The sequence below is a fragment of the Nelusetta ayraudi genome, unplaced genomic scaffold, assembly GCF_046127955.1.
Source record: "Nelusetta ayraudi isolate G7.1 ecotype Tasmania unplaced genomic scaffold, CSIRO-AGI_Nayr_v1 ptg000092l, whole genome shotgun sequence".
Lineage (NCBI taxonomy): Eukaryota > Metazoa > Chordata > Actinopteri > Tetraodontiformes > Monacanthidae > Nelusetta > Nelusetta ayraudi.
The window spans coordinates 746,943-768,596 of record NW_027466142.1 but is presented as its reverse complement, the minus strand read 5'-3'; the positions used below and the strand labels follow the sequence as shown (position 1 = coordinate 768,596).

The 21,654-nt window shown below is 46.9% G+C and overlaps 1 protein-coding gene across 3 annotated transcripts in view; it reads left to right on the top strand.

Annotated features, from left to right (window-relative positions):
- LOC142902170 (spermatid perinuclear RNA-binding protein-like) overlaps nucleotides 1–19,364 on the top strand; it is a 45,531-nt gene extending 26,167 nt beyond the window's left edge. For 2 of the 3 annotated variants that reach the window (XM_076047026.1, XM_076047028.1), the window contains exons 6-18: nucleotides 2,161–2,327; nucleotides 3,658–3,753; nucleotides 3,853–3,964; nucleotides 5,138–5,235; nucleotides 7,368–7,461; nucleotides 7,807–7,875; nucleotides 11,868–12,076; nucleotides 12,377–12,526; nucleotides 13,284–13,418; nucleotides 14,024–14,164; nucleotides 14,265–14,391; nucleotides 15,274–15,324; nucleotides 17,397–19,364. In XM_076047026.1, the coding sequence (XP_075903141.1) occupies nucleotides 2,161–2,327; nucleotides 3,658–3,753; nucleotides 3,853–3,964; nucleotides 5,138–5,235; nucleotides 7,368–7,461; nucleotides 7,807–7,875; nucleotides 11,868–12,076; nucleotides 12,377–12,526; nucleotides 13,284–13,418; nucleotides 14,024–14,164; nucleotides 14,265–14,391; nucleotides 15,274–15,324; nucleotides 17,397–17,485 (1,538 nt within the window). In that variant the 3' untranslated portion in view covers nucleotides 17,486–19,364. Of the gene's footprint in view, nucleotides 1–2,160; nucleotides 2,328–3,657; nucleotides 3,754–3,852; nucleotides 3,965–5,137; nucleotides 5,236–7,367; nucleotides 7,462–7,806; nucleotides 7,876–11,867; nucleotides 12,077–12,376; nucleotides 12,527–13,283; nucleotides 13,419–14,023; nucleotides 14,165–14,264; nucleotides 14,392–15,273; nucleotides 15,325–15,429; nucleotides 15,561–17,396 lie in introns of those variants that run through there. The other variant, XM_076047027.1, reaches the window with a different exon arrangement.
- The last annotated feature ends 2,290 nt before the right edge of the window (nucleotides 19,365–21,654 follow it).

The following is a 21,654-nucleotide window of genomic DNA, read 5'->3' as shown; positions in this document are numbered from 1 at the left end:
GGAAATTTAATGAGGGTTCTGCTTATCTGTCTGAGTGATGGTTCCTTTATGGCCTGCCACCGAGAAACTCCTTCTGCTGCTCATTTGCATAGCAGCCGTGAGACGGCTCAATCGATCAAAGTATGATACGACTCGGATGGGAGTCATTTTGAAAGGAGAAAGACAGGATTTTCTCAGCTCTTTTAAACGAAAATCTGCAGCATTTTCTTCACTTGCTGCAAAATCTGCACAATTTCTTTATTTTTTTTTTAACCACCTTCTTTAAAAAAACAAAATGGAATCTGAAATGTGCTGTTGGAATAATTTAAATGCCGCTGCAGTGCTGCTGCGGCCAATCAGATCAATTTACGGTTTGTCACTTGTCATTCATCCAAATTCTAAATTTCACCTGTTTATGACTCACCAGTCCAGCAGGACACATAAACTGCGAGATGGAATGCGATAGCGACAGTAAATGGCTTTAATGAGTGTTAGTAATTGTTCCATAAAGTTTCATCAAGAGTTGATGAGTGTGTATCCTCGAATCCCTGCGACGCTAAAAAGTTGACTTCATCACATTGGAGCCGCCGTACGCAGTAATTACCCAGAAGCCTCGGGGGCAGAACATGAAGGTCCTCAGTCTGCTGGTCGTGGAAGAGGACTGAGTCGTGTCTCTCAGCGCCTCCCCCTTTTGTCGTCTTCCGCCTCTTCCATCCGCTCCAGGAACAGACTGCTGCACCACACACACATGCGCGCGCGCGCGCACACACACACACACACGCGCGCACACACACACACACACACACGCCGCTCCTCGGCTCACGTTGCTGCGGATGAACCGCATGCAGATGGATAAATTTCAGCGTATTCAGGCTCCTCCGTCGAACCTCCTCCCCGTGAGCTGCAGGAGCTTTTTTTTTTACCCGGGCCTGTGTCAGCACTACTGTCAGCCTGGCAGGAAGTGGCTGTGATTTAATCTGGGCCGCCGATTTCTCATTGGCAGAGCTCTTTGAACTATAAGGGGAGCCATTCCAGTCGCAAGGGACATTTATCGAGGTCTAATATTTTGCAACTTGGCATGCGGAGGATGAAGTGAAGTCGTGGAAGTGGTGGCACAGCAGCGGCCGTCACCTATTGGCGGGTTAACACCACTGACGACCAGTGTGTGTGTGTGTGTGTGTGTGTGTGTGTGTGTGTGTGTGTGTGTGCGCGCGCGCACGCGCGTTCACTTCCTGTTTCTGCAGTAGTGGTGCGCAGTCTGTTTACACCCCCCACCACCTGACCCTCTGTTCATCTGCTCGACGGTCCTCCAGCGGGACCCCCCCAGCCTCCCTCCTCTTCTCCCAGCCCCCCCCCCCCCCCCCCCACTCCTCAGCTCTGCTCCCGAGAACCAATCAGCCTTCACTTTCTTTCCAGGGTGGCGTTCTCTCTCAGACTCTCAGATGTTTATGTTGCTGTTGCCATCTGCCGTCGCACCTCTCCCATGGCTCGGTCATGGCAGGCAGGCAGGCAGGCAGGAGCCCCTCCCCCCACCAACACACACACACACACACAGGAACCTTCGCAGTCCCAACATAAACATCTGACTGAGCCGGCAAGAGTGAAAATACCAGCGTGGCGGCCGACTTGCGGACAGACGAGGCTCTTTCTCTTCAAGTAGAAAAGCTGCTGTCTGCTGTCAGTGTCAAACCACTTTTACAGTCTAAAAAAGAAGAAAGAATTTGGCTTTTAAAAAATGTGTCTCTGAGGCTCGACCATGCTCTTATTTTCGTCCTGCACCATGAATTGACAGCGCACTAATCTGGCGTGTTCCATCGCCCTCAGCCACTGATCTGCAACTAGAGTGAGACTCTGGAAGACTCGGCGAGACGCATGCACTCACGTCTGCTCCGGTTCCTCCTGTCAGTGTTTCCAAAGATCCTGCCTTGTGCATGACAAACCCTCCTCTATGAGTCGAAAAAAAACAAAAAAAAAAAACATCACTGAATATCTCCAAAAACAATCCTCCCCCTTCTCCTCCTCTTCTTCCTCCCAGTTCATTGGTTCAGATCAGTGGGTTTGCCTAATAATCAGCCCTGCTGCCTGTGTCTCTGTGCGTGTGTGTGTTGTGCGCGCGCATGTGTGTGCGCGTTTGATGTCAGCATGGCCACACTCAGCCTCTCCTGTCTCGCCCTTCTCCAGAGGAGGCTGAAAACAAGCAGGCGGAGTCGAGAGTGGAGGTGAAGGAAGAAGAGGAGGTGAAGGAAGAAGAGGTGGAGGAGGAAGAGGAGGAGGAGGAGGGCGGTGTCCTGGACGGCCAGAAGTGTCGCGCTGCGCTGGCCTCACTCCGACACGCCAAGTGGTTCCAGGTGGGAACAGCACAGCCACTCTCACCGTGCTGGAAGAGCAGAAGGAAGCGTGACCTCCTCGTCCCGTAGAGAATAAACACAACAGGCCAAATATTTACCCTTCGCCATTTCCTCCCTCCTTCTGATAATATCTCCTGCTCCCCACCTCCTCTGTCTCAATGGCTGCTGGCGACAGATTTGCTCACCGACTGCTGACCGGTGCAGACTAGTCCCGACTGTGAACCGGCTGAGAATCATTGGTTAAAAAAAAAGAAAAGAAAAATCGGTACACGGTGCACAGGGCTTGAGATGAGTCTCAGCATCGCCGGATGTGGACTGAACTCTGAGTTCTTGCGCTCCTGACAGGAGTCAAGGGCAGGTGAGGCGGCGAGCAGCTTCCCTGTGGGAGCAGAGCTGAATGCTAAGTAACATCAGCTGCCAGGGTCCCCGGGTGAAGGGAGAGGTGAAGCAACTCAAGGGCAGATGTGACCCGAGGACCTTCACTCTCTCTAATGACTGCAGATACAATTAGCGGCTCCCTCCCTGCACCTCCCCTGTCAGCCCAGCGCCGTGTCCCCAAGATTTAAACCAAGGCACCTTAATACAATTATCTGCTTGACTGTTGTGAGGAGTCATCCCGTGCAAATTGAGCACATAATTAATCCAGTATAATTCGCTCCACTTCTCAGTTTCTCAAAGCGTCTCCTTTTATCTTCAGTCCAGCCTTGCTGCCAAAGTTGTTTTTTTTTGTTTTTTTGTGGAGCAATTTCGGAGCATTTCACAGTCGAGCACAGGAAGCCGAGCTTAACAAAAGCAAAGGCGGAACTTTGTACGCTCTTTGTGCTGCTGTGCTGCGCAAATCCAATTTTTATTCAAGACCGAAGCATCTGTTTATGATGAGTTAGTCTGAATGGCTAATTTACTGCAGTTCTTGCTAATTAAGGTGCACGAAACAGCAGAATGAAAATGCCCCCCCACAAAAAAATTGTAAAATGTGAATATTAAAGGGACAGTTCTTTCTGGTTGCATTTTCTAATTGATGCAACCATTCTGGAGATTCACGACGGGAAAGAATTTCACCCAGTGCCAAGACCATGAATATTCATGAACAGCAAATTGTGTGTGCCACTTGAGAATAAACATGGATTAGAAAATGTCAGCATATGCTGAAATTTCCATTTTAGGTGAATTGTCCCTTTTTAAATCCATTTTCATATTCTACTCCATTTCCCACCTTCCGCATCTTTGCCCTCATGAAAAAGTATCACAGCAAATGTCAGGGCATTTCCTTTGACGATTGATGATACCCAACTCATCTTTCTTGCTCTTTTTGTTGCCTCCTGCCTCTCAGGCCAGAGTGACAGACCTGAAGTCCTGCGTGGTCGTCCTGAGGATTTTCAGAGACATGTGCAACAGACTCCCCCAGTGGCAGCCTCTCAAAGGATGGGTAGGTGCTCAGCAGGATGTGCTTCTGGCTGGGGATGGTAACTGTCTCTGGTGTCGAGCGTCTCCTCTCCTCTGCTCCTGTCTTACTTCCTGTCTGCAGCCTCTGGAGCTGATCTGTGAGAAGGCCATCGCCACCTGTAACCGTCCACTGGGTCCCGGCGAGGCCCTGCGTCGCGTCATGGAATGTATCGCCTCAGGGATCCTCCTGCCAGGTCGGCCTTTTCTTCTCTTTGCCTTCATGAGTCCTTCCTCTGGTCTAGACCAGGCATGGGCAAACTACGGCCCAGGGGCCGTATGTGGCCTGTTAAGCTTTTTAATGCGGCCCATCGAACCTGAAGACCCCTTAAGGGGTCATTTTGATATTGAGTAAATTTTTTATTTATTTATTTTTTTTGTTTGGCGGCCCCTGCTGGCCAGAGTTCCTGGTGAGTGGTCAGAGAGATGAAGAGGGAGCTGGAGGAGTTGTGGGAGCTGAACTTCTGACCTTAGCTTGACTGTGAATGGTGAAAGTGCTGAGGAGGCAGAGCCGCAGAACTGTGGAAAAGTGCACATCAAACACTCCTGGTTCCCCGGCAGACACTAGTGTCACTTCCCATGTGTAAAAAAAAAAAGGCGGGGGGGGGAGTGATTGTAGTGAGTCTCCCTCTGAGAGCTCATTTGAGGGAGCCGCAGTGGATGACTCAGAGTCACGGCCCTTCCTGGACCCCTGTTTGCTGTGGAGGAGAGTTGCTGCTGCTGCAACCTGCTGATTTTGACATGCTTCATTTCTTTTTCTAAATCAAAAATGTACTTTCTGCCAGTGATCTCTGTCACTGACCTGTCTGTCAACTCCTTGCAATAGAGCTGTGAAACAAGAGTGAGAGCGACACCTGCTGGCTAGGAGGTATAAGTGCTGTTGCTGTCCAGACGTCCTACCCTAAGTTGTATTAAATGTCAATTGAGGTTATGAGTCATTTTTGATTCTGAAAAGCTGGTGCAAGATTACATCCATAAAAGTGTCTTTACAAAGACATTTTTGATTCTGAAGCACTCCGTTGAAAACGTTGCGTTGAAATGTGAATGGAAAGATGATGACAGATTTATGTTTGACTCCATCATTCTCCCTTTTTTTCCCTATGTCTTTGTCCGGGGAACCTTGAGCTCCAGCTGGTTTAGCCTTTGCCAAGGATGTGATTTGATTCTTTTAATGTGCTTCCGAGTTCCCCCTCAGCGGTGAAAATGGGAGTGTGGCTGTTTCGAGCGAGCTAAGGCTGCGTTCATTTGGTTGGAATCTGAAAATGATTTCTCTAATTTTAGCCACTATTTGTGGCGGTCGCTGCTTGGAAGTGCATCTCCTCCGAGTGAGCAAGAGCCAAAGCTGATGTGCTCCTTCTGTCTCTCTGTAGGAGGTCCAGGGATCCACGACCCGTGTGAGAGGGAGCCGACGGACGTCCTGTGTGACCTCAGCGCCCAGCAGGCCGACACCATCACAGACAGCGCGCAGGTCAGAGCCGCCGTCCTCTGCTCGCAGCAGGAGGGAACCGCTGAATCTGAATTTTCCTCTGATGCTGAGGGAGTCCGTGTGTCCTTCACGTTCCCCTGTGATTTCTGGTATCGGCGTGTGGTCGATCCGCTGCCGAGGTCAGCGTGACATCTCCTGAGAAGTAAAGCCAAAATATCTTGATTGCCCCCAGGGGGACGAGCCTCTCTGATGTTCATAAACTCCCATTAATAACGCTGGGTGGTGCATGAGGCCGGCTGAAATGTTGGAGAACATTTTAAAGGTCCCATCTAATGCAGAATTTTGTTAGTCAGTGTTTTTTTAAAAAAAAAAAAATTAAGTTTTTATTTCCTTAATTCTTTGTAATAAGCACCATCATGATGCTGTTGCACCTGCTCTGGTTCCAAATGACATCACCAGCCCAGCAGAAAGGGAAGATGTGTTGGAGAAGGCAGGATGGACAGAAGCACATCAGATGAGAAAAGGACTTCACAGAACCAGTGAATTTAAGAAAAAAAAAAAACACATATAGGGGCTGAAAATTGCCCATCACGGTCCCCTGGATACTAATTAACCTTGTGAATTTTTAATTTGCCGGCTTTCCACTAAATTGCCACTCAGGCCATTAATTTAATTAAAATTTTTCCTGGACTTTTTTCCCCTTCTGCAGCTAACATATTTCCGAGCTTTGGTTTTAATTTGAATCAGACCTCAGGCTTTATTAACACACATTAACATCTCTGAGGTGTTAAATTCTTCTCCAGACAAATCACAATATTTCCTTTAAATTGCGAGGCCTTCACCTGCAGCCTGTGGCCGAGCTGCCAGATGTCACGCGTCTTCTGATTTTTATTTTTACTTTCTGTTCTTTCATTCGAGCCACTGCTCTCTGGGTTCCGTCTGAGAATCTCTTCCTGTTTCCCTGCTACCCAACCAGCGGCAGGTGCTACACCCAGTGGAGTGGCATCATTAGCCAGAGAGCAGAGAGGAAACACATCCGCACAGCTCCCCAGACCCTCAGACTTCCACCCTGCACCCAGTCAGCGTTTCTTCCAGGAAATAAGTCTGCACGCCGCCCCCTGGTTGCTCAGGTTATTTAAAGCCACGAGGCCCTGAGCTCACCCTGGCGCCATTAATAGCCGAGCAGCCTCCGAGTCTGGACTCTGACCCGGGATAAAGCAGCACCCCCCCCCCCTCCAGGCGCTTTGGGAGTTCGGAGAATTAAGCGGCCTAATTAGCCTCCGGCGATCGTGGGAACGTCTCTTCGGCTCACACCCACCAGAGCAGCTTCCTCTGCAGCGCAGAGCAACAAAGTCTGTCCGCCAGCTCAGTGTGGGCTGCAGAGCTGCCGGGAACTGTTGAGACGTCCCCAAAACACCACCACCTCCTCCACCACCTCCACCAGTGCCACATCCACCAGTGCCACATCCACCACATCCACCAACACCACCACAGCGTGCACCACCTCCACCACCACCTCCACCACTAGCAGCTCCACATCCACCACCTTCATCACCTCCACAACCTCCATCACTACCAGCACCACCTCCACCACCACCTCCACCACTACCAGCACCACATCCACCGCATCCACCAGCACTACCAGCACAACCAGCACCACCAAATCAACCACATCCACTACCTCCACAATGAGCACCACCACCTCCACCGGCACCACCTACACCAGTACCTCCTCCACCACAAGCATCACGAGCATCACCACCACCACAACCAGCACCACCACATCACCCACCTCCACCACCACCACCACCTCCAGCAGCAGCAGCAGCTCCTCCTCCCCGCCTCCTCCTCTCTGACGTTATAATTCCTTCCTGTCTCTGTGCCCTGTTGACTTTTAATTCCTTCCCGCCTGTGATGCATCAGGTTCCGCCCCCGAACAAATTATCCAGTTTACACAAACGCCGACCCGGCTCACAGAAGTTTGTGGCCCGCTAATGAAGGCGTATCGATCCCGGAGTAGATGGAGGTCTCGTGGCTGCGCGTTCTCCTCTGAGGCTCCTTTGACTGAGGAGAGTTGTTGCCTTTTCCAACACACTGACGTGCCCTTATTCTGTCTGTCTGTCTGTGCGTGCGTGCGTGCGTGCGTGTGTGTTGTGTTGTGTTGTGTTTTTCAGCACGCGCTACGCCTCCTAGCCTTTGGACAGCTTTACAAGGTCTTGAATATGGATCCTCTCCCCGCCAGCAAGCCTTCACCCAGGCTGTTAGAAGGTGTGTGTTCAGTCATGCGTGCGTGCGCGCGTGTGTGTGCGTGTGTCTGACGGACGACTGTCAGTCCGTGTGTGTGTGTGTGTGTGTGTGTGTGTGTGTGTGTGTGTGTGTTTGTATGCACGGTTTCTGCTTTTGCCCGCTCTATTACTCCCCCCCCCCCCTCACTGGCTACAATCTGTGTCTTTATCCCTCTGCCGTCCCATGAAGCGACCTGTTAAATCCTCCATGCTGGTGACAGTGATGACAGTGATGACGGCCGTTCTGCCGCCGTGTTTGTCCTCACCGTCTTGTCGGCGAGTGCCGCGGCCATCGGCTGATCACTCCGCTTGTTTGCACTCTCTGCAGGCGGCTGCCAGAAGAGGCTGCGGGAGGACACTGGCTCGGATGACAGAGACTTCATCAAAAGGATGAAAGGTGACTTTGAGCATCGACTTTTCCCCGCTTCACTCAATGAACCGACGTCGACCTTCTCCGTGACGCCGCAGTGGACCAGCGACAACGAGTTTGTCGTTTGTTGCCTTGTTCCTTTTCGAGCACCGGGACGCATCAGGTAGCTCCTCAGTTTGTCAGGTCTTTCAGTGGTTCAGTCTATGCAGGCTGACCAGGGCTCAAATATGGAGACTTTGAGCTGTTTGAGTTGTTATTGTTACACACGCTGGTCAAATCCAAAATTGTCTGAGGTAGTGTTGTAGTCAAGACGGCACCAACCCAGACCAAGACATTGTCAAGACTAGAGAGCATCGAGATCGAGACCTGACCAAGACTTTATATATATATCAAAGAAAAGTAACAACGAAAGAGAAAAAAATGAGCAGTATCTTTTTTAAATTCAAGTTTGCTTCTAAATCAAACGGCAACATCTCTTTCCAGCAAGGCATCTTTTAATCATTTTCTTTGACATTTTGCAGCCTTGCCCACTATTTTGAACCATTTTCAAAAAAACAACTTTGCTTTATGAAATTGAAAAATAAATGACCTAGTAATAAGGGAGGGTGTCACTCTGGGTGTCACGAAGAGAGTGTAAAACATCAGCAGCTGGATTATTTTCCGTTATTATCTTGTCATTGTAGTGTTGGCTGAGTCTTGACTGGTCTGGATCAAAAAAATCAGAGATGAGACCAAGACCCTTTAAAAGTGTTCTGCAGACCAAGACCAATCTCCAGTACTACAGCACTATTTTGAGATTTTTTGTTCGGGTCTCCTATGAATATCCACTAAGGCGATTCTGCTACAATACGTGGCTCCCCGAAGAGTTGTGTTTTTTTCAGAGTCCACACACAGAGTCCACACCAGCCTCTCCAGGCCGCGGAGTTCAAGTAGCTTCGATAAAAGGCCAGTAATTGGAGTGCGGCGCAGCACCGTCGCACATGGACGGCCTCAGCTGCTACACACACAGAATTGTGTTAATTAGTGAAGACAGGAGGTTGGAAAATGGAATGTTAAGTGAAATAGACGCACACAGGAACCTCCATGTAGGGATTTTTTTTTTTTTTTAAATCTTTCTAATTTATTTATTTATTGATTGTTTCCTTGCTAACCTACCTCATTTACACAGTCTTTGTACTCTGATATCAAGATGAATTCTTAAAACAACTCAAGTTGTCTGAGTTCTATTATTAATTCTGGGAACATGCTCATTATTTGCTCTAATTCTTTGGAAACTCTCTTCCGGAATCTCGCTTCTGCAATGGAACAGAAACTAATTTTATTTATTTATTTGCCAAACGCTAAATATTAATTGCTAAATATTAACGCTCAGTTGTGGCTCCAGGGGGAAAATTGCTGGTGTCCTGTCTCAAGGGTAATTACTCAGGTTTTTGTGATCAGATAATGGCTGGTGGTCGCCGGCTGTGACTGCAGTGGACAGTCAGTCTCCTCAGGCTGCGTGTTGAGGGTGGAGAAGCCAGTCAGGAAGTGAGACGTCGCCGTGGTGCAGTCTGTCACCTGATGAAATGAAATCAAAGGCGCCGGCACCGCCGCTTAAAACGCCATCCTGTACAGGCGACTGTTTGAAACACCGCCGTCGTGTCGGATATCTCCAACCCATTTACTATCAGGGATCCGGCCCGGCGCCGTCAAACGTCCCAGCCTGCATCTGTTCCCCTCAGCGGGGCGACACTCAGTCGAATCATTGACCTGCATGGCTGCGGTGAGACGAGACGGGCTGCGATTCTTCCAAGAACCGACGCTTTTGTGTGGAATGTTTTTCCTCAAAGTGAAAAAAAAAAAAAAAAAGCCAAATGTGCGACGCTATCAGATTTCCACGCAGCTCCGTGGAGAGATCAAAGGGAAGAGAGGAAGCTGGCGGAACTGATAGGAGCATCGAGAGAGGTTACGAGGAAATGATGTGTGTCTGTGTTCAGGTTGGAAAAAGGTTGTTGAGTTCCAGCGGCTGTGTGAGGTTTCAGTTCCGGTCAGACGTGTATATTGCACGTTCGAGCGTGCAGGTGCGGGTCGCCTGATTGGCTCCCAGCGGTGTCAAAACAAAATAAGCAAAATCACACAAAATCACTCCGCGACGAGATATTGAAGTTGTCCACAGAGAGAAACAAACTGGCGTCCTGCAGGTCGTCAGTGCAGCTCAGAGAAGATGTTGCCAACCCCACCTGCCTTGGGCTCGATGGGGTTCCAATTTCTGCAAGAAACAAAGCTCTATTTTTCTCCCTGCTCGTTCAGCAGCAGACCTCTGTGAGGTGAGGCGGCGCCATCAGTCTGCTGGCTGCAGTGAGTCTTTCCGACCCTGCCAGGGTGTGCACCTCCTTCTGTTCCTCCTCAGCGGTGGCGCTCATGTCCGCCTTGGTCTCTGCAGTTTCCTTCTCTGCAAAGACAGTTGGCGACTCGTGGCTCATGTATTTATGATGACTGCAGAGTCTGTGTGAGTTCTGAGATCTTTTGCCTTTTCCATATTTTTTTGGAAGATTGCTTGGAAGCATGACATTCTTGCAGACTGTTCTTTTTTTTTTTTTAATCAAGGGGGCGGGGGGCTTCTCTTTTTTTTCCTTCTCCTCCATCCATTCACATCACTCGCTGCTGCCGCTGCGGCCCAATTTGCTACAAAACAAACGCACAAACACACGGGCAAAAAACAACTATTTAGCTGAAATTGGAGCCCAACGAATAGACCAAAACAAAAGAGCGCAGCCCCGAGGACGGCTCATCCGTCTTTCTCTGCCGATATCGCCGCTCCTCAGTCTTCTCTTCACCCCCCCCTCCTCTCTCTCTCTCCCACACACACACACACACACACACCCTCCTCCATCCCATCCCGTCCCGTCCGTCTCCGGGAAGGTAATTAAGTCGCCTCTCGCTGTGACGTTGGTCCCCGGCAACTCAACTCTCATCTGCTCCCAGTTCAAAGGAGGCGATAGGAGAGGTGCAGCGATAGAGAGGGATTAATACAGCCGGCTGCTGCCACATAATTATCTGGCTGCCTCCTACTGTGACATGCACGCACAGGAAGCAGGCCACTCTCTCTCTCTCTCTCTCTCGCTCTCTCCCCCCCCCCCGACCGCCCCTCTCAACATCTGTCCATCACTGTCGTCTCCAGGTGAAGCGTCTCCCTCCTCATTCACACCCGGCCGCCGTTCTCGACTCCCAGGTGTCCGTCTTCAGCTCAGAGCCATTAAAATCTGGCAGCGTGCGGGCGTGCACGGAGCTCGTGCACACACCTTGTTTTCAGAGCTGTAACTTCTGTCAGTTCTCAGTAAAATGTAACCAAAAAATTGTAAAATTTCGAGAAATTCTAAATGTTTCAGCTCTTCCTCTTCTTCTTCTTCTTCTTAATATTATTATTATTATCACTACTACTACTACTACTACTACTCCTACTACTAATAATATCGTTATTATTACTGCATTATCGCTCTTGCAAACACCATACTGTACATCATTTAAAGGCTCGTTTAAAGGAAGCAAATGTTGCCACCAAACGTGCTGGACAATTTGCAGGCGTGTTCCTCAGCGCGTGGACAGGAACTGAACGAGCGGCTGTGAGGCTCCAATTCAGCCGTGATAGAAGTCACCGCGTGTCACCGTTTCATTTCCTATTCATGGAGTGGAGCGTCAGAGCCGGAGCGCGTGGCGTGTGAAGTGTCCTCAGGGGGGCAGCGTCACTCATCGCCGGCTCGTCTCTCGCTTATTAACAGGAGAGAGAGCAATGAGAGCCAATGAAAAGGCTGCGCCGCTGACTGCAAATAAAGGTGGAGTCCTTGGTGGATTGTCGCCACTTCTCACTTCTCACTTCTGAACATAATATTTGACAGTTTTTTTTTCTCTCTATGATAGTGCCATTAATTCGTGTCCAGGGCCGGATTTCATCTCGGCTGTTACAGAAGGCGGAAAAAATAGAAATGTTCAGAATTCCCATAATGTTCTTGAACGTCTCGCCCCTTGTTGTTTCTCTTCAGTCCTGGACTGGAGGATGACCGACCCCAACCACCCCATGAACGCCCTGATGCGCCTGAACCAGATCCACCCGGGCCTCCAGTACCGCCTGCTGTCCCAGTCGGGCCCCGTGCACGCTCCGGTCTTCACCATGTCCGTGGACATCCAGGGGTCCAGCTACCAGGCCACCGGCAACTCCAAGAGGACGGCCAAGCTGCAAGTGGCTCTCAAGGTGCTCGCCTGAGCTTTCATACCCCCACCACAGTATGACTAAGAGCCAATCAGGTCCAGCTGTTGCATCTGTGCTTTTTTTAAGGGGGTGCATCAGGTATTCTTTCAGCAAACAGAAATGTTCTATAAAGGCCTTAATGGCAGGAATAAAATGATCTTTTTTTATTGTCTGAGAGAGTTGCTGCATAAGATTGACACTGAAATCAAAGTTGTGATGTGGCCTGGTCTGCAGCTCTTATTCTCTCTCTCTCTCTCTCACTCTCTTTCTCTCACTCACTCACTCTCTCTCGCGCGCCCAAAGGCTCTGCAGGCTCTGGGCTTCGTGCTCAGCGGTGAGGGCGACGTGGACTCGCTGAGCGCCGACGAGAAGTCAGACAGTGAAGGGAGGAACGAGCGGATGTCCAGCAGCTCCAGCTCCATCTCTGTCACCTCCTCCAACGACACACAGGAGGTGGGGATCAACGCACACACGCACACACACACACACATGCCCGCACGCACTCACACGCTCTGTCTTCACTCCTGTTCCTTGAAGCAATCTGAAGAGAAGCTTTTTGCAGGAACATTTCCAAACTCATCTCACCGAGAAGCACAAAACACTGAGAATTCCATCTTTCACCAAGCGGCAGAATCCTCTACAAGTTGATGATTTCCTTTTAAAAGGGATACTGTAGTTCACTTGGAAAAGGTTCTGCATGAACTATACTTTTAAATGCAAAATCTTAAATTTGAATCTTCAGTCTTCCGGACAGCAGCCTCTCCCTCCACTGTGATCAGAGCTCCTCTCAGAACTGTGTGGCTCCAAATCTGGAATGTTCTCCGTCTGACGAGAAGACGTTGATCTTGTCCACTACATTCTGATTTTGTGAGCTACTGGTTTTGGGTTTTCGTGATTTATAGGCCATAATTGTTGAGATAAAAAAAACCCCACTGTGTTTGTGTGTGTGTTGCTTTTTTAAATATGTACCTAATAATAGCACTAATAATAATGATAAGAATATCTGATGCAAGCTGGATAGTTTACGTCTTATTATGACCTGGCAGAGAGGAAACTGTAAAACCCTCTTAAGTCCATTTTGAGATTGATGCCAAAGGTAAGACGTCCCAACGGGGTGTGTGTGTGTGTGTGTGTGTGTGTGTGTGTGTGTGTGTGTGTGTGTGTGTGTGTGTGTGTGTGTGTGTGTGTGTGTGTGTGTGTGTGTGCGCAGTCCAGGGCTCCTGGTCCCATCCTGACGGCTGGAGGCAAGAACCCAGTGATGGAGCTCAACGAGAAACGGAGGGGCCTCAAATATGAGCTGATATCAGAGAGCGGCAGCAGCTACGACAAGCGCTTCATCATAGAGGTTTCACACACACACACACACACCCACACACACACACACACACACACACACACGTGCACGGCACTCAATGTCTTAGACTTCCTGTCCTCCTCGTCAAGGGTATTATTAGGGACAGATGAGAGGAAATACGTTTGATGTTCAGCACCTCAGTTCTGCCTCCGTGTAAAAGAATCTTCACACGTCTCAGAGAAGGAAGAGAGGAAGCTGAACACAAAACCAATTTTTTTCTGTCCTGTAAAGTCGATCCGCTCACATATTTGCTCAGGTGAAAAGTATCAAGGGCCTTGTTTGCTTTTTTTAGAATCATTTTTGTTTGTCTTTGAAAAAATTGATTAATATGCGAATGATGCTGGTAATGACATTCAGGCGACGATTCAGGCTTGTGTTTGTTTGTTAAAACGTATCTTGCACAATTATGCTTTCCGTAACATTTTAGATTATCGTTTTTTTATAGAAAAAAAAAACCCTCCACGTCAACTAAATCTATTAAATCCCACTTTTTAGCTCCTGATACACGACAGCGCCATGTTTTATGTCTGCAAAAAAATACTTTTTCTGTCCTAACCGATGTTGCCGTCCGTCCTCTGTATGTGTGTTGGTGACAGGTGGAGGTGGACAAGCAGCTCTTCCGAGGGACGGGTCCCAATAAGAAGGTGGCCAAAGCCAGCGCCGCCTTGGCCGCCCTCAACAGCCTCTTCTCCGGCTCCAAATCCACCAGCAGCAAGAAGAAACGGCCAAACCCACCTGTGAGTGATCGGCGCCAGATGACGCAGCGCTACGTTTCCCTGCTCAAGTGTGTGAATCTGATCTCTCTGCCTGTCTGTCTGTCTGTCTGTGTCCGTGCAGCCAAAGCGGCCCTTGGCCTCGGTGCTGACTCTGCCTGCGCTGGCTGCCAGGCCTCCGCGGGTCCCCGTCATCCCCAGAGCCCCGTACATCAGCAGCCCGCCCACTCATCCCACCTACATCCCCCCAGGTGAGTCGCTGCGGCTCAGCATCGCCCCCTACAGATCCCCTGTCCTGTTTGCTCACGTGGACTCCTGGCTGAAGATTGAACTGAGGGGAACTTTGCAGTGCAGCAGAAACAGCAGCTCCTCCCCTCCTCCCCCAACCCTGAGTCAGCGCAGTGACTCCAGAGGAGACGGTGGATCAGTGTCGATGGAAGCTAAATGCTGGCAGGAGGGGTTAACGTGTTTGTCAATCGTCAAAGTTTTTAGAATGAGCTGCCTGTGCACGCTAGACGGACAGACAGACAGAACGGTCGGGAAGAAGAGGAATTACTCTGTCACCGTCATTCCCAAACGCCACTTCAGCGATGCAGCGGCCAACTGAATTATGATGCAGAGCTCTCGCGATAAAGTCACAAACCGTCCAAAAGAAAATGACACAATCTTAATCCCAGTAAAGCCTGAACCAGAACCAAATTATTAAAAACACACACGTCCAGATGGCAGTAAAGGACGTCAGTGATGTATTTATTTTCTTATCTGGTTAAACTGTTTGAGGCGCCAAAGAGTCACATGACCTGAGCTCTCAAACTTTAATTTATTGCCCAACTAGCCGGAGTGTCGTTAAGAATCACTTTGAACTCTTACATTCTTGGACAAGGAATTAGATTTCCCCTGTGATATGTTACTGTGACCAGTAGGCGGCGCTGCTCCTCCTGCCCCTCTGGCAACTCTGTCTGCCGACGTGGCTTTCAATCCCCCCCAGCAGTTCCAACACTTTGCTCCCAAGAGGACCCCATGGAAAACACAGAAACTGCGAACTCGACGGCTGGACGATCAGCTGATCCGACTGGAAACGACTCTTCACGCTGCGTTGCAACGTTTCCTCACTTCTCCTGTTGTCTTGGCAGGTTTCGCCGCCCCCTACGGTTACAGTCCTGCAGGCGCCCTCCCTCCCTACGGTAAGCTCCTCCTCCCTGTAAAAAACACCTGACCGCCGATCCATCCATCTGATCAGTTCCGTCATCGCATCCCAACGTTTGAGTTTTTCTTTTTTTTTTCCTCAGGTTTCCCCTCCAGACTTCCCTCAGTAGTTGTTCCCATCATCAGGGTCCCCACGATATACCCCCCCGTCACCCACCTCTACCCCTAGTAGGACCCTCAGCATCCTCCTGAGGCAGACACTGCTGTAGTTTGACCGCAAACTATATATATATATGTATGTATATATATATATATATATACATACATATATATGTAAATATATATATATATATTTATATGTATGTATATATATTTATATATATTTATGTATATGTGTGTATATATATACATATATATATATATATATATATATGTGTATATATATACATATATATATACATGTATGTATATATATATATATATATATATATATATATATATATATATGTATATATATATATATGTATATATATATACATATACATATATATACATACACACACACATATATATATATGTATAATATTACCGCAATGTTTGAGCGTGTCTGAACAAAGCCAGACAAATCCTGCACTGACTCATCAGCTGATCATCCAGTTGGACGACATGAGATTGATCAGTGGAAGCTTTCGTCCTCAGTTTGTTTGGTTTTCTTTTGCATTTTGATTTCAATCTGTTTACAATTTCAGGTTTTTTTCCTCGAGAGATGAGAGAGAAGTCTTAAAAAAAGGTGTCACGTGTTTTATTTTGCTGCAGTGTCTGAGTTTACAGTGACGCGTCGAGTTTCCAAACTACTGAGCCATTTTTGTGTTTTGAGTTCACACTGAATACATTTTTATTTTTTAGATTTTATTCTAATTCGTTTGTACAAACCCTTTTCTTTAAATAAATGTCTGTTTTTTTTGCCAGGAGCTGATGGCTTGTGCTTCATTAGATTTTGTTATGTTTCGTCAAAGCCATTTTTTTTTTTCAAGTAACTTAACTTAAATTATTACTATAAATGAAACTAACCATTTCTAAATCTTGGGGTCAGTAAGTACTGTTATGAATTCCTGATGCTTCATCATTTTCATTAAGGTTTGTCTTATAATCCTCTCTGTCTTCAATTAAACCTTTTTTCAAACCAAAATCAAAAACCCTTTCATTTGAAACATGTACAGATTAAATAGCTATTAACTCGCCCGACTGGGTAGTTTTCCTACTCAAACAGGTCAATCAAAAAGACAAAATCTGTAGCGGGCTTGAAAACTTCACTGAAAGCAAAAGTAAAAAAAAAAAAAAAAAAGATACATGTTTTAATTTTCATCGAAATGAATGTAGCCTTCATTGATGCAAAAGTCTCAAAACGGGAGACCAGCGCTTCATAATAATCAGCGGTGGTGAAAGCTGCTGCGAGTGTTGAGGCACGTCAGCAATCTCCAGGTTTCTGCTGCTGCTTCCGACTGTCAGGCAGCAATAAAACATCCCGAGCTGCGGGGAAGAAACAGCCTTGTGGTCAGGGTCAATAAATGTGCCTGACTGCACCAAATCATTTCAGTCCTCTGAGTTTTTAGATATGAAGAGGAAAAAAAAAAAAGTCACAACAGTAACTTCTATAATTGCGTCTCGTCACTCGCTGACATTCGGCTTCGGAGGGTCTGTCTGTCTGTCTGTCTGTCTGTCGGGCACCTTGAAGGCCCAGCCAGTCAAATGTAGCAACATCTTGTGGCGCACAAGCACAGTGCAAATGTTTTCATTGTTCATTTTGTTACTTTTTTATTATTTAGTTTATTATTATTATTTTTTTCCGTTGGCACATTTTTTCAGTGACGGTCAAAAAAATCACAAAAAGAAAAAACTGAGCAGATCCATTCTGAGCTGCTGTGACAGAACTCGCTCATCGTGAGCGGGTTAAAACACAGGAGTTATTTTGAGGGATTTGTATTGAACTCAAGTCATAGATATGTATTTTTTATTTCTATTTCATGCCAATAGATCCTTCTGGGATGTTGCCCAGTGGGCCTTTAATGATTTCCTGTTAACCACAGCTAATGGTGTCTCCTGTCTCCAGGTGGCCTGTACATTGACAGTGCCTATTACCAGCCGCAGACCATAGCCGCTCCCATAATCATCCACCTGGGCCCCCAGGATCTTTTCTGACCCCTGCGACGTGCCGAGGCGGGCCCTCCGCAGCCGCCTCGGACCCACCGTTTAATCCCGCGCCCTTATTAAACCCCGTCGACGTCTCTCAATTACCGCCGCGCGGCTTCTCTCAGAGGCCGCAGGAGGCACAGCAGCAATACTGAAAGCAATATGGAGGAGAGGAAGAGAATCACCTCGGGCGACGTTGAGTCGAGTCCGGCTCGGCTCTGGCCGGAGAAGCGCCTGCGGCTGAGACCTCGCCTCACCAAACGTCAATAAAACACGGAGCAATATTTCTTCGGCCCGCGGGGGGAGCAGCGGCCACAAACTGTCGTGGGCTTCGTTCAAGAGCGGCGGCACGTTCATCACAAACGTGAGCGGCTGCATGTGAACACGGCATTCAGTATCCGCATTAAATGGATGTGTGTCGGTTTTGAATACATAGACTTGTTATCTTCGACCACTGGCTGGAGAGACGTCTGTGGCACGGCTGGGTGTAAATAGCAAACCAATGTAGCTTTGTATTTACACATATGTCATGTGAAGGAATACTACAAGTTGAAACCATTTTACAAATGTCTTGAAATGATATTTAGTCCCTATTTAAACTTAATTAAACGTCATATAGCGACTTAGTAAACCTTAATAGCAAAGACATGGAGAGTGACATCCTTTGAGACGTCGACCCAATTTGGCAAGTTCTTTTTTCCTTTCGCTCCCATTTCACGCAGTCACTGTCTGTAAACTGCTGTTTATTCTGTATTTGGTTCGGAGGGGACGGCAGTGCACGAGGGATAGCAGTGCACGAGGTACAGCAGTGCACGAGGGTTTGCAGGACAAATCCAAGAAGGGGGACAGAATTATTCAGAGTGTAATAACTTCAAATGTATATTTATTCGTAAAAGGCCCAGTCTGTAATATTTAGTGCCATCTAGTGGTAACAAAGCATACTGTAAAGAACATTAATCTTTGTTTTCTGATGTCTCACTTGATGTCACTTTTCTTTTCTAATATCATATAATAACTCTAATATACAGTAATATATATTCTAATAACCACCTATTCCTGAACAGACCTGACCTTGTCTGAGTAAAGACAAACAATACATTTTTTTCGTGCTACTAGGTGCAACTTTTAATGTTACAAACTGAGCCTTTACGTCGTGTGAACCAAACCTGAAGAATTAATGCTACATTTAATATGTATATCTGGATAAAATGCCATATTATAGTGATAAACACTGACTGACCGATTATGGATGTTTGCTGGTCCGCTTTCATCACATGAAAAATCATGAAGGTCTGTTTCATCTTGCAGATGGACAGAAAAGCTGGGGGGTGGTGGGGATTTCTGCAGGAGCTGGATGGTGAAATAATCAGACAGATTTATATCATCCCGGATAAACATCCAATCCTCTGTTTACATGCATATGTGAATGCCGACATGTATGTGTAATATTAATGAAGACTAGCGGAGGGATAAGGAGGTAAAAAAAAAAAATCAGGCAGTGAGGAATATTTGGACAGTCTCTGCAGACAAACACTTGCAAGTGGATCTGCGCTAAGAATGGGAATTTTACGAGCTCTTCTCCCGAGGTGCTTCGGGGCCACATTGTTATGGATGCCAACAATATAATCGTTTAATCCTGACAAGGTGCTCCGCTTTTAATGTTCAGCATTAGTGGATTACAGTGGATGCTGGTTTGTTTTGGAGCAAAGACAGAAAATCTCAGTATCAGCGGCAGAATGACAAGGCTGAAGAACGATCACCTCCACATATTAAGCAGATGGGAGTACTGGCAGCTTTTTTTTTTTTATTTTCTGAGTTGCTGTGGCAAAGAGAGAAACATTCAATTTAATTCAGCTCGTGAAATAAATATTTTAAAAGTAAAACGATGAATTTTTGTGTCACCATGCCTGTTATTTGACAAGATTCACCAGTCAGTTCATTTTTTTTTTACGAAAGCTCGCGTATTCTAAATGTTTTCAAATCATTATTTTTCACTCCTGGCAGCGCAGCCTTGAATGATTAATGATGCATCAACAACAACCAGCCTCTCCAGATGTTCAAGAGAACAACATATTTAGCCCTCTGTTCAAAGCCTCCTGATAAAACTTAAGCTGTGCTGGACTTTCCACATTTGTGGAAACACCTGGCTGTGTTCATTGTCACCAGAACCCTTTGTGACATCACAAAGGCATGTCAATTCCTTTAGCAATCGATCTGTTAAACGGGCAGCTTGCAGAAAAAGTGGGACTTTTCTGATGATTGATGATTAGAAATGATTCTGCTGCATTATTCCTCCTCAGAGCCCCACTAGAGGGGAAAAGGAGTTTTGAAAGCAATTTTCAGCTCAGGAACAGTCGAACAGTAGCTGGTGTTGTGACGGCTGCAGGAAATAGATTAAAAACAAGAAACAAAAGTTGATGCCAAAAAGTGAGACAAATAATCAGCTGGCAGAAAAGACCAGGGCTGGCAAGCAGACAGCAGGTCGTTGAAGAATTTCACTCCAGATATTAAAAACATTCCATGTATAATAAAGCATCTGCCTGTGTGAATGACAAACTGTGGATGTGTTCTTGAAACTTCTTTCTTTCTTAGAGAACGTGTTCTTTTGAAAAGTGAGATTGCTGCTAACGCCCTTGAATTAAAGCTGAAGGTCGAGCCGTCAACGTGACTCTGGCTGCTTGTGCTGCACACAGAGTGGAAAACATGTCCCACTTGTTCTCTTTCAGTTTTCAGGATGACCATATTATTCTGCACATGTGGTGAAAACAATGATGTTTTTCCAAAATCATTTGCATAAACCAAAACAAAACTTGATTTTGTTTTTGTCTGATGTGTCTTCTTTTGTTGTTTTGTTGTTGTTGTTGTTGTTTTTACACCCAGACTTGTTATGGATGTTTTTCTTTATTTGTGTAAGGCACAACATGCAAAATTTGGGAATTAAAGCTCCCAGATTTATGCCCAGTTTCAAATCTTCACTTATTTTCAGTGTGGATTCAACAAACCATGGGAGAGAAGCAGCGCTAGAGGAATTTGGGGGATGCCTCTGGTGTTCGCTCTAGTTTTTCTTCCTCTGAGCTCTTAGATTAGGTTGACTGTTGCTGCAGTCACACTCTGCTGCCGTGGAGATAATTGCATCCTGCACGAACAAAGAGAGAGAGTGAAGGAGATGCTCCATAACACACACTGGGAATCAAACGGAGGCCTCGCACCAGACGCTTAAACCGACTTGCATGCTTGAAAACATCTTGTGCCTGTTGGAAAATGACTGTGTGCACCTCCTAACAAATCCCTAACGGCCAACAACTGTCCAGCTTCCTGTCAGTGCTGCGTCCCGTCGCCTGCGTGTAACTCACGCGTCCAATTGTTGGCTGGAGCCGCTGTTTGTTTTTGGTGAGGTTGTGTTTTTTCCTTTCTTTCCTTTTTTTCTGGAAGAGGCAGGCAGACAGTATCAGATGGAGGTCCAGATCCTGACTGTATTTTTAGCAGAGTGAAGCCAGAAGGTGTTGGATTACACAACGTGAGCTCTACACACACACACACACACACACACACACACACACACACACACACACACACACACACAGAGAGACGCCAGGTTGTCGTCTCATCCGAGCTCTGCACCAGCCACAGTGCACTGCAGTCTGCTCGTCTTCTGACATCGGCAATATATCTCTACAATCTCTTCAGGATTTATGAACGCATAATTTACTTGTTGTAAGCAAGAAGGGTAAATCGCTTATGCAAACAGGCATGTGGAGGGTTAAATTTAATTCAACTTAACTCTTGGAAAAGAATCTGGCAAAATAAAACTTTTTTTTTGGCACTTATGGAGCTTTATGCTTTAACCTCTCTGTCTCTCTGGATTTTTTTTTTTATACATACATTACATGTTTATAGTTTTTTTCATTTTAAAGATCAATCATAAATTCACTCGTTATTTTGCATATGCAGAATTCCAAAAATTACGTCTTAACATGGCTCCCTGATTAGATGCCTCTCATTCTTTTGGCAGTGGCAAGTTTAAATGTGTAATCACAGCGCCTCCAACTGGTAAAATATGAAATGTATCCGTAAGACTGATGATTTTCGATAAAGGTTTAAGCCGCCAGGTGACTCCTGCTTGCAAACAAAAGCCACTTATCTGCATTTTACCTTTACCAAATTTGGACAAATGTGTT